This window comes from Panthera leo, chromosome D1 (assembly GCF_018350215.1).
Source record: "Panthera leo isolate Ple1 chromosome D1, P.leo_Ple1_pat1.1, whole genome shotgun sequence".
Taxonomy (NCBI): domain Eukaryota; kingdom Metazoa; phylum Chordata; class Mammalia; order Carnivora; family Felidae; genus Panthera; species Panthera leo.
In genome coordinates, this window is record NC_056688.1 from 99,394,030 (window position 1) to 99,406,576 (window position 12,547).

At 44.5% G+C, this 12,547-nt stretch overlaps 1 protein-coding gene across 1 annotated transcript; it reads left to right on the top strand.

The window, feature by feature from the left end:
* The first annotated feature begins 2,598 nt into the window (after window positions 1-2,598).
* PTPMT1 (protein tyrosine phosphatase mitochondrial 1) lies at window positions 2,599-12,393 on the top strand. The gene is made up of 4 exons (XM_042904687.1): window positions 2,599-3,063; window positions 3,164-3,244; window positions 10,488-10,679; window positions 12,054-12,393. The coding sequence occupies exons 1-4, from the start codon at window positions 2,668-2,670 to the stop codon at window positions 12,210-12,212; spliced, it is 828 nt and encodes a 275-aa protein (XP_042760621.1). The 5' UTR covers window positions 2,599-2,667; the 3' UTR covers window positions 12,213-12,393.
* The last annotated feature ends 154 nt before the right edge of the window (window positions 12,394-12,547 follow it).

The window sequence follows — 12,547 nt, forward strand, 5'->3', positions numbered from 1 at the left end:
TTTTCCTGCTCAATTTATTCCTTTTTCAGTTTTTAATTTATCATGAGACGGTTCATCACAAAATGTTGGAAAATATATGTATCTAAGAATCTATATTTCTGAAGAGTGAGCTTGGGGGTAAGGATGGAGCTTTTTGGGCTATGTACTTCATATAAAGCAAAAATTGTAAATGATCCTTTGAAATAGTAATTCCACTTTAGGAGCCTATCCTAATAATTTTTTTAAGTTAATTTGAGAGAGAGAGAGCGAGAGCAAGAGAGAAAGCAGGGGAGGGGGAGAGAGATAGGGAGACAATCTCAAGCAGGCTCCACACTGTGTGCAGAACGTGATGCGGGGCTCAAACCCATGAAATGCAAGATTACAATCTAAGCTGAAATCAAGAGTCAGACACTAAACCAGTGTTGAGTGGCCACCCAGGCACCCTGCTAATATAGTAATTCTAAATATGGAAAATATAGAAATATAGAAAAAAATTTCATGCTGGAATTATAAAAAACATTTGGAAATATCCTGAATGTCCAGTAATAGAATGATCACATGGTATAGTAATTAGGTTCATTTTAAATGGTAAAGACAGTGTAATAACACAGCAAACGCTTATGGCACATTTCATGAAAAAAACTGTGATACAAAATTTTATCAACATGATTACAATGATTTTTTTTAAAGGTGTTCCTAATTATTTTTAAGGTTTATTCATTTTTTTGAGAGAGAGACAGCGTGTGAATGGGGAAGGGGCAGAGAGAGAAGGAGACAGAATCTGAAGCAGGCTCCAGGCTCAGAGCTGTCAGCACAGAGCCCAACACAGGACTGGAATCCACAACCATGAGATCATGACCTGAGGAGAAGTTGGACTCTTAACCAACTGAGCTATGCAGGAGCCCAATGATTTTTTTTTTAATGGTATACACACACCCCATAGTGTTATCATATGACCAACAATTCCACTCTTAGGTAGATATCCAAGAGAAATGAAAATGTCTTTTTATGTCCACACAAAAACTTGTATATGAAAGTTCACAGCAGCGTTATTCAAAATGGCCAAAAAGTGGAAACAGTCAAATATCTTTCAACTGATAAATGAAGAAACAAAATGTGGTATATCCATACAATGGAATATTACCCAGCAATAAATACAGCACTGAACCTGCTACAGCATGGATGAATCGTGAAAACAGTATGCTGAGAGAAGCCAGACACAAAGGACACATATTGTAGGAGTCCATTTATTTGAGATGTCCAGAACAGGCAAATCTATAAGAGTAAATTAGTAGTTACCTAGGGCTGGGGGGAGGGGAATATGGGATTTTGTGGGTATTAAGGAATATGTTCTAAAATTGGTTGTGGTGAGGATTGCACAACTCTCTGAATATATTAAAAACCAGGGAACTCTACACTTTAAATGGGTGAATTGTATATGAATTATATCTCAGTAAAGTTGTTACAAAAAAGGTTTTTCTGGGGCGCCTGGGTGGCTTGGTCTGTTGGGCGTCCGACTTCGGCTCAGGTCATGATCTCGCGGCCCGTGAGTTCAAGCCCCGCGTCGGGCTCTGTGCTGACTGCTCAGAGCCTGGAGCCTGTTTCGGATTCTGTGTCCCACTCTCTCTCTGCCCCTCCCCTGTTCATGCTACATCTCTCTCTGTCTCAAAAATAAATAAACGTTAAAAAATAAAATAAAAAATAAAATAAAAAAAAAAGGTTTTTCTAGTGGTACCCATAGGAAATTGGAAGAAAACATGTATTTGAGGTGGTGGAATTATAGGTAATTAGAATAAATTCGACTTCTTTGTATTTTCCAGTTGTTACGAGTATGTATTATTTTTTATTTCTTAAGTAAACTCTATCCCTAAGGTGGAGCTCCAATTCAGACTCCGAGATCAAGAGTCTCACGCTCCACCGGCTGAGCCAGCCAGGCATCCTGAATATGTATGTATTACTTTTACAAGTTGAAAAGAAACGTTTTTAAAAAGCACCAGATGCACATTCCATTTAAATGTAAATAGCCAGCATTAGACCCATTCCTCTTACCTCTCTGTAGGTTGCAGTTTTTACATACAAGCTTATCACAGTATTTTCTTAATATATCTTCATAATTTGTTGCAGATATTATATTTATATATTTTTTCTTTATATACATACACGCATACATACTGCGGTTTGGGCAGGAGGGAGCAACGAGTTGTGGCCGATCGGGAGGGTGGGGAATGGGGGGAGGGCCATATCAACCCAGGTGCCCTGCCAGCCCTCTCCTCCAAAGTAGCTCCCCTGCCTAACAGCCCAAAGCCCCTTTTTCCACTCTCCCCTTCCACCATACCCACAGGCCCCCACCACAGGGTCTCTTCCGGGTCTGGTCTCACCCTTACCTGGGGTCGCAGCCCCTTCCCTCTGGCCCGGGATTCGGAAAAGTGGCCAGGACCCGCCCTTCCTCCTCCCGGGGCGGTCGCACACGCAGGGGGGCAGAGCTCCCCTCGCCTAGGGTCGCAACTCCCTCCCTCGCGAAGGCGGCGGGGGGCGGGCGGGCACCGGCTACGGGCATGGGTCCCTGCTTCACCAGCGGTAGAGTCGCAGGCCGCGGGTCCAGGACGCGCCCTCCCACGGCCGGGGTCCCACTAGCCCGCCAGGAAATCCTGGTCCCTCCCCCAGGCCGGCGGCCCCTCCTCCGGAGCCATGGAGCCGGGCCCGGGGGCCCCGGGCTCTCCCGCGGAGCATCCGGAGGCCAGGCCCGAAGTCTCCGAGTCCGAGGCGGCCGCGCAGACCGCGTCGCCTTCGCGGGAGGCGGCGGACGACCTTCCGCCCTCGTCCTCGTCGCCCTCGGGGCTCTCCTCGCGGCCGCCGACCGCGAGCCTGGGCGCGAGCAGGCCGCCGCTTTGCCAGGCCGGGTGGGGCGGGATGGCGGCCGGCACATTTCTGGAGGCCGGCCTGGCCCGGGTGCTCTTCTACCCGACGCTGCTGTACACCCTGTTCCGCGGTAAGGTGCCTGGCCGAGCGCGCCGCGACTGGTACCACCGCATCGACCCCACGGTGCTGCTGGGCGCGCTGCCGCTGCGGAGCATGACGCGCCGGGTGAGCCGGGAAGGGAGGCCCGGCCGAGCCGGGCCTGGGAGCCGGCGAGCGCCGCCCGCGCCTCGGCGGCCCTCTCTGAGCCCTGTCTTTGCCTCGGCAGCTGGTACAGGACGAGAACGTGCGCGGGGTGATCACCATGAACGAGGAGTACGAGACGCGGTTCCTGTGTAACTCCTCAAAGGTGAGGGGCCAGGAGCGGGGGCTCGGGCAGCGGCGTCCGCCAGCCTACACCGCCACCCTGGGTCTAGGAGAGCCGGAGGAGGTTGGGGGAGAGGGAGCTGCGGGTGCTCGTACCCGTGAGACACGTGCCCCAGGCTTTTTCGCCGCTTCAGGAGGGGGGTCTGGTCCTCTAAGCTTTAATGACTGCGGCTGGAGGTAGAAACTAATTATGAAAAAGAAACTGATATGAAAGGCATTTAAAAGTGGAATTGAGGGGCGCCTGGGTGTTCAGTCGGGTAAGGGCCAACCCCCCCCCCCCCCCCCCCCCCCCCCGCTTTGGGCTCAGGTCTTGATCCCCTGTTAGTGAGTTGGAGCATTGAGAAGTGAGATGATTTATTTTCAGAAATAATCAAATAAAATCTGTGCCGTCTAGTTAACAATAGGCTTACAACCTATTGGAAATACCCCCGCCCTCTTAAATAAATCTCCTTACAGCTTGCTGCCCACTGATAGACCCCTGAAACATGCGGAACATGACCTTCCTCGAACTCATGGCTGCCTTAATGTTTTTATTACCTAGGTTTACTAAAAGTCAAGTAAGCTTATGTTATCTCAGCTGCAATTTGTTGGCAAAAAGACACTTAAAATGGTTAATTTTCACTGGAGACTAAAGTTTCTAAAAGTTAAAATTCTGCTAAATGCAGTTAATGCTGATGGAAATAAGGAAAGCAACTTTGTATGTAAAAGTAGATATGTTAAAAAAAAAAAAAAAAAGGAGTGGCGCCTGGGTGGCTCAGTCTGTTAAGCGTCCGGCTTTGGCTCAGGGCATGGTCTCCTGGTTTGTGAGTTCGAGCCCCGGGGCGGGCTCTGTGCTGATAGCCCAGAGCGTGGAGCCTGCTTCGGATTCTGTATCTCCCCCTCTCTCTGCCCCTCCCCTTCTCGCGATTTGTGTCTGTCTCTCAATAATAAATAAATGTTAAAAAAAAAAAAAAAAGAAATCCATTTTTATTGGAGGTAAAAAGAAAAAAAAAATAATTTTGTCCTGAATCAGATTAGTAGTTTGGAGAGGAATGGCTTCGGACAAAATCTAAATGCAAAGGAAAGTTGTAGAAGGTTTGTGAAGGGAAATCTTTGGAAAGGAATATTATGTGGTCAGGACAGACTAAAGTTAAAATGAATGGATTTTAAAAGTACACTGGTAGAAAATTTAAATTGCCTCTCCTCTGATCTAAAAGTTGGGGAGGGGCACCTGGGTGGCTCAGTCATTTAAGCATCCGACTTCAAATTGGGCTCAGGTCATGATCTCACAGCTAGTGAGTGTGAGCCCTAAATCCGGCTCTGTGCTGACAGCCTGAAGCCTGCTTCAGATTCTGTGTCTCCCTTTCTCTCTCTGCCTCTCCCCACTCATGCTCTGTCTCTCTCTCAAAAATAAAAATAAACATAATAAAAGCTGGGGAAATGGTGGCAATACCCTCGCTGCGGGCTTCCAAATGCTCCACATTTATGTTATTTCTGCAAGGCATATGAGGTATGGAGGATTATAACATACAAAGGGCTTTTACTGGGATACATGGGAGCCATTTTGCTACACTTAGCCCAGTGTGTGCTGACTTGTACTTAAAAACATGCACTTCTAAGGGCGCCTGGGTGGCTCAGTCGGTTAAGTGTCTGACTTCTGCTCAGGTCATGATCTCACCACCATTTGAGTTCGAGCCCTGGAACCTGCTTTGGATTCTGTATCTCCCTCTCTCTCTGTCCCTCCCCCGCTCATGCTCTGTCTCTCTCTCAAAGACAAACATTAAAAACAACAACAACAAAAGAAAAACTTCTGTTCCCTGTTGCCCACCTTATCCAGGCCCTCCCTGTAACAGGCGGGCCTCCCCTACGAGAAGCTAGAGTGCCAGAAGGAGAAACACAGGGAGACACCACCATGATAAGATCACAAGTACCTTTTTCATTGCAAGGTTTAACACAGGTAAAAGAATAGGTAAATTTTCTGATGATCTGGATAAAATATAGAGGCCTTTCAGAATATTAGGAATGTTTTTTTTGAGTTGGCCTGGAAAGAAATAATGCTTTTGTTGAATCAGACTCTTAATGAGATAGAGAAGCGTTCTGTTTTGGCAGCAGCTGAGAGATATGGGGATGATTGACTCCTTGATTATCATGGGACTGGAGGTCCTATAGGGAGCTCCCAGTTCCCTACTGGCGTTCAGGCAGTTCCTCCCCAAGATCTTAATTGGGACTATGATAATCCCATTGCAGAATGGTATCGTTGCCACTTCCAAGAAATCAAAGGAGGTCGAAGGTTAAAATCTTAAATCATGCTAAATTAGCCACTATTTTACAGACACAGGATGAAAGCCTGGTGACCTTCCTGAAAAGGTTAAAGTTAAATATACAGCTATCTCCCCTGTTACCCCCCCCCCCCCCCCCCCCCCCCCAAAGCTCAGATGATTCTAAAGGACAAATTTGTCACTCATTCGGCTTCCCAAGGTCCTGGCACCAGTGCCATTTATGTGGCTATTTAGGGCACTGGAAACAAGAATGTCCTCAAAGGGGCAATGGAAGTTGAAACCCCCATAAGCCCTGCCCCTGGTGTGGAGTCAGTCACTGGAAAATCTGAATGCCCTCGGGGACCTGAAAGGCTCAAATAACCAGTGCCCCTGAAAAGAACTGATCTCGCCCGAGGTTCTTCATGGTTGGCTCCCCTGAACCAACTTTATTGGAAACCCAGAGCCTCAAGTAACTCTGGAAATAGAAGGAAAGCCAGTTGATTTCCTTCTTGACACTGGAGCCACCTTTTCTGTCCTTTCCATTCCCGGCCAACCATCCAAATGCAGAGTAACGATTAGAGGTGTCTCCAGAAAACTTAAGACTAACTTTTTCTCTCAGCCTCTGGGGTGTATACAGGGAGACTTTTTTTTTTTTTTTTTTTTTTTCACATTCTTTGTTTTTATAATGCCAAAGAGCCCCACTCCCTTGCTAGAAAAAGACATTATGACTGAATTAGGGACTATAGTGCTACTCCCTCCAGGACGGATAAACAGTTGCCTAAACTTATAGTAATCTGGATATCAAAGATCAGTCTTTCCTTGAGGTAAAATTAAATACGCCTTATGGAGTTGTTCCTATGGAAACTTGATGGGCAAAGGAAGATTTTGAGGACTGAGAACCAAAAGCCAGTTCAAAAGCTTAATTATTCTAAGCAACAATATCACAAGATCCAAATAAATATGGAAGAGGGCGGAAAAGCTATAGTTGGAAAAAAAAAAAAAATTGACCAGACGGTTCAGGAACTTTTTGGATGGCTACAGTACATCTTTACATCCCATGGTGTGACCTCCTTCCTAGGAGGCATTGCGTTTGGAATATTAATGCTTGTTGATCTAATATTCTTTTTGTATGTCATTTGTAGAAGCCGTTGCACATATGCCAGAAAAATAAGAAAATTTTGCTAACCTAAGACGTTCCAAATACCCTCTCATTATTTTGGACCTCTGGATTGACCTCTGAACCTGCCCTGACTGCCATACCCTTTCAGCAGGAAGCAGTTAAGATCAGTCATCATCCCAATTCCTAATGGGAATTAGGAGTCACGTGTTCAAAGTGGGGAATATGATATGAAAAGATGGGATTCAGTAGGCAGAGAGGGAAAGGTTAGGACCTGAGGTCCCTGGGTGGAAACACACACACACACACACACACACACACACACACACACACATTTTGGAACAATGCTGGGAGTGCAGCCGCAGCAAACCCTCTGGGGGCAGGGGAGGAAGATTACTCTTAAGAAACAAATGTCTGTGCCTTGCGCCCAAAATAACCTAAAAATGAAAACAGAATCTACTTAGAAAAGAAGAGGAGGGATTGTGAGAAATTAAGTGAGAGGATTTATTTTCAGAAATACCAAATATAAGCTGAGTTGTCTAGTTAACAATAGGTTTAGACCCTATCGGAAATATATACGAACCCCTCACCCCAGCACAATGGAGTCCCAAATCTCCTTTGGGAGACCTTTCACTTCCTGGTTCTTCTTCCCCTCTCCTTCTGCCGGCTTATTTTTCGCAGGCTTTGCAATGAGCACGTGCCAAAGAACTGAGGTCTCTGCATCACCTCAAGGAATGTACATTTGTTCCAATCAGATTACTTTTTGGCCTTACATGGGCATAGGCGACTTCCAGGTAAGGCTGTAATCTCTGTAGTACTTAGCCAATGAGGAATCAGGGGAACGACTTCATGCTAGGAGATAAATTGCCTGCTGCAACTGCCCCGAGTGTGCCTGTCCATCAGGCACCTGCTCTCGTAAGAATGTTGATTAAACCCTGGCCTCACTGTGCTCTGAGTCTCCGCGTCCCTTCTTTAAATGGGCCAGTAGGCTTATTTCTCACAAGGCCTGCATAGGGCTCTGCACTGATGGTGAGAGTTGGTTTGGGATTCTCTCACTCTTGAAATAAATAAGTGTGTATATATATAAAGTAGAATTGACAAAGTCTGACTACTCCTTTGTACACAAAGGTATTTTTAATTTCAGTAACTCAAGTCAGTAACCAAACCGAAAGGCAACTTCTCTATGGCTTGCTGATTTCATTCATTCAACACTCACTCAGCACTAAGGTCAGGCATTGTCTTAGGCATTTAAGATGAAGGCCCTATAAACTCTAAGAAGAAAAGCCACCTCCAGCCCCCAAGAGAAATTTATAAAACAACCCATTGAAAAAGTGTATGATTCATTTGGCATTGATGGAATTTTTACTCATATGTTAACGATGTATGGAACTCCAGAGAATTGTCGTAAAAGAGTGCAGACCTAAAACATAATTTTCATTGAGTTTGAAAGCTTGTTTGTGGAACTAAGGTTATTAGACATTGTGCTGTCTTTATGTAAAGATGTTGCCCTGTCTTTATAGTGTTTGCCATCTATTAGCACTTTTTTTGTCCTTCTTGTTTATTGTACTGATACAGCCTAATGAAGATGCTGTTATTTCAACTGGTAGGTTTTTTTTGTAACCTTAAAAATGGACTCACATTTAAGATACATTGATTAGTGATGGCATACTTTTTTAAAAAGTTTATTGAGAGAGCGCGGGAGGGGCAGAGAGAGAGGGAAAGAGAGAATCCCAAGCGGGATCCACACTGTGAGTGCAGAGCCCATCACAGGGCTCAACTCACAAACTGTGAGATCATGACCTGAGCAGAAATCAAGAGCCCCTGACACTTAACTGACTGAGCTACCTAAGCACCCTGATGACATACATTTTTAAGAAATGGACAACAGTTCCTTGGATTTCCTAAAGTACTTTGCTACAAGGCCTCAGGAATTATTAGCCAAAATGGTAAATGTTCCTTAGTGTGATCATTCCTGTGGAACAAGAGTCACAAAAAGTACTTGGTCTCTGGCTGTGAGGCATTGACACTTGTATGATGCAGCTATATTATCCAACTAGCCTAGAGAAAAAAAATCTCCAAGGCAGTGGTTCTCACATTTTAATAAGCCTAAATATTATCTGGAAGTCTTGTTAAAATAGCAGATTCCTATGTACAACCCCTGAGAAATTATGACTTGGGAACTTTAGGGTGGGGTCCAGGAATGTGAATATTTAGCAAGCTCCCTAGGTATATCTGGTATAATTGATACAAAGTCACATGCTGCAAAATTGCTGTTTTGTGTTAATTTCATACGCAGTATAAAATATTGACCTTCACTCAGTGATAAAGTCTTTGGTTCCAGCTAGACAGATTAATAACCATTAGCTGGAGCCTATCAGGACTCTCTTTTTTTTTTTAAAGATTTTATTTTTAAGTAATCTCTATGCCCAAGATGGGGCTAGAGATCAAGAGTCATATGCTCTACTGAGTCACATGCTTAACCTAGAGATCAAGAGTCACATGCTGTACTGAGCCAGCCAGATGCCCCCCTATCTGGAGTCTCAAGGTAAAAATTCAAATAAATAAATAGTCTGATAATGCCAGAGGGCTTATTTCCCCTATTGCTTATTCTTTTCTTCTTCTGAAGTGATAATACTGCACTAATAAAGGTAGGTGCATTGTTTTAATTTTAAAATGGTAACTCTATTTTCTACCATGCAATCTCAAAAAAAAAAAAAAAAAAAAAAGGTAAAGTAAAAAGGACACTTATAGATAAAGAAATAGAAAGCTCTTGCAAAATATAGTACCCCAATCCTGCAGCTGCGTCACTACACGGGTGCCAAGATTATCCATAAAGTTACACAACTTTTGTAGATGAATTTTATTTTTTTTTTATTTTTATTTTTTTTAAAATTTTTTTTTTCAACGTTTTTTATTTATTTTTTTTGGCACAGAGAGAGACAGAGCATGAACGGGGGAGGGGCAGAGAGAGAGGGAGACACAGAATCGGAAACAGGCCCCAGGCTCCGAGCCATCAGCCCAGAGCCCGACACGGGGCTCGAACTCACGGACCGCGAGATCGTGACCTGGCTGAAGTCGGACGCTCAACCGACTGCGCCACCCAGGCGCCCCTGTAGATGAATTTTAATACAGCTAATATTTTGCAGCTGAAGATAAAATACCCAATGTGTACTTTAAGAACATTTTAGGGGTCTGGGTGGCTTACTCGGTTAAGCATCCAACTCTTTTTTTTTTTTTTTTCTTTAATGTTTATTTTTGAGAGAGAGTGTGTGTGTGAGCAGGGAAGGGGCAGAGAGAGGGAGACACAGAATCCGAAGCAGGCTCCAGGCTCCGAGCTGTCAGCACAGGGCCCAATATGGGGCTCGAACCCACAAACTGTGAGGTCGTGACCTGAGCCGAAGTTGGACACTTAACCAACTGAGCCACCCAGGCGCCCCAGCATCCGACTCTTGATTTCGGCTCAGGTCATGATCTCATGGTTTTGTGAGTTCCAGCCCTGTGTTGGGCTCTGTTCACTGACCACTGACCGAATGGAGCCTGCTTGGGATTCTCCCTCTCTCCCTTTCTCTCTGCCCCTCCCCTGCTCACGCTCTGTCTCAAATAAACTTAAAAAAAATTTTTTTTAAATATTAGACATAATTCTAAATCAGTAGCACAGCTGTTGTTTGATCAAAGACCAACCATGCAGGTCAGCCATTTTAAAGGCATTTCTGTAAGAAGTTTCTTGTTTAAAAAAAAGTGAACAGTGTATTCACACTGTAGTAAACTCTGAAGCTTCCTTGTTGTTTTGCTGCTTCTTAGGAGCCCATATTCATAGCACTCATGTCAGGTTTCTTTCATTCTCTTTTTTATGCTGGTGGACCTGGTTCCAGGAGTGGAAGAATGTAGGAGTTGAGCAGCTGCGACTCAGCACAGTAGACATGACTGGAGTCCCAACCTTGGCTGACCTCCAGAAAGGAGTCCGGTTTGCTCTCAAGTATCAGTCGCTGGGCCAGTGTGTCTACGTGCATTGTAAGGCTGGGCGTTCCAGAAGTGCTACTATGGTCGCAGCGTATCTGATTCAGGTAGGAAAGGTCTTTCTGGACTGGTCCATTTACAGCAGATTTCTAGAACTTCAGTAGCATGGTCTATTGGCAGGCCTTCCAAGAAGGAGCCATGTCCCCAGTTACAGGCTGTTGGGAGATGGAAAGCACCTGGATTTTGCGGATAGGCTGACCTCTGGCGTTGCTACCTACCAGATGTGTGACCTTAGGCAAAAGTGTCTTCCCCTCTCTGATGCTCAGTTTCCTCAAACTAAATTTGTTCTGAGGTTTGAACGAGAAAGTATGTCAAGCACTGACCTACAGCAGGCACTCAAAAAATGAAGCGCAAAGGATGTTAACACCAGTAAAAGGCTAAAGCACTTTTTATAAATAGCACTCAGGAAATCCAGTACTTTAGGTAGTAGTGCTGATCACTTATAGCCCTATAGTACTCAAGATTTCTTAAAGTATTTCAGAATAAAGTTCTAGACATTTGTGTCTAGAAACAGAGGCTCCAATGGAATTTTGCCTATCACCTTATGACTGGTAGGTGTGATACTTTCAAGAGTATTTACAAGCAAATGCTCTTTAGTCCATTACTACCTGTTATACACCCCCCAACTTGACTCATTTTTGTTACCTATCTGGCCCCTGTAGAGCATTTATTAAGTTATGTGGATAGTTTAAGGAAAAAGGAAATGTACATGTAATAGGCATCGCTCTGAGTTACTGTGGACTGGTAAGTACATGATTTAACAGTATTAAAGCTTTGATCATTAGGACTCCATTTACTGGAAATGGGTTCTCAGGAGGATATTTTGGGCTGAGTGAGAATTGACTCAGAGGGCTTGAAATCTGTAGATTCTTTGTTCTTTTGAGTTCTAAACCAATATGTATCCTTAGAACACAAAGATAACCCTCCTGGTAAATCTAAAAAGTGCTGTTTTCCCAGCCACGGTGACAAGTTACATAAAAACATCTACCACGTACTCTCTCCAGGAAACTTCTAACCAACAGCCCAGCTCCCAGAGGACATCTGATAGGCCTATGCCGGCTTGAAATAGGATCTCAGCTTTGCATGTTCAACCTTCTTTTTTCAGGGTTTGGCAGAGCAAGAATTAGGTAGAAAGACTGACTTGACCTCCCAGCCCATTGCAAGTATTGTGGGACTAGTTGGCCGAGGGAATAAAAGTGCCCCCCACCCCCGCCATTTATAATATATGGGGCATGTTTTTTAACTCCCCTCAAAATGGAGTTTTTAAAATAATGAAATTCTAAGGGCCTTTAGCATCTGTTATTAGGTCAAGAACACCTTAACACCTCCTCCTTTCTTTCTCTGATTTCCCAATCCTGTACTTCAAGAACACCTTAACACCTCCTCCTTTCTTTCTCTGATTTCCCAATCCTGTACTTCAGGTGTACAATTGGAGTCCAGAGGAGGCCATAAGAGCCATCACCAAGATCCGGTCACACATCCACATCAGATCTGGCCAGTTGGAAGTTCTTAAAGAGTTCCACAAGGAGATTACTGCAGGGGCAGCAAAGAAGGAGACTTACCACACATCACAGACGTGAAATACACAGATTAGAAAGAACTCAAGACGACCCTGCTTGCTACAGAATCAAATAGTGTAACAGGACCAAGGGGGCTTAAGCCCAGACTTGACAAAGCAGGAATGTGCTAAGTAATGGATAATTTCACTCCCCTTGTCTTGTTTCACTTTCCTGAAGTAACACTGTTGTGTGCTAAGAGAGAGATTTAGTGTGGCTTCAATTCACTGGCTAAGGGGATATGGAATGAGGGTTTTTGTTTTCTTGAATAGGGTCAAAGAACTCGACTGTGTATCTAACACTGTGCCTAATGATACTTAGCCCAACTTAAAGACATTTAAACACTAGGAAGGAGAGGA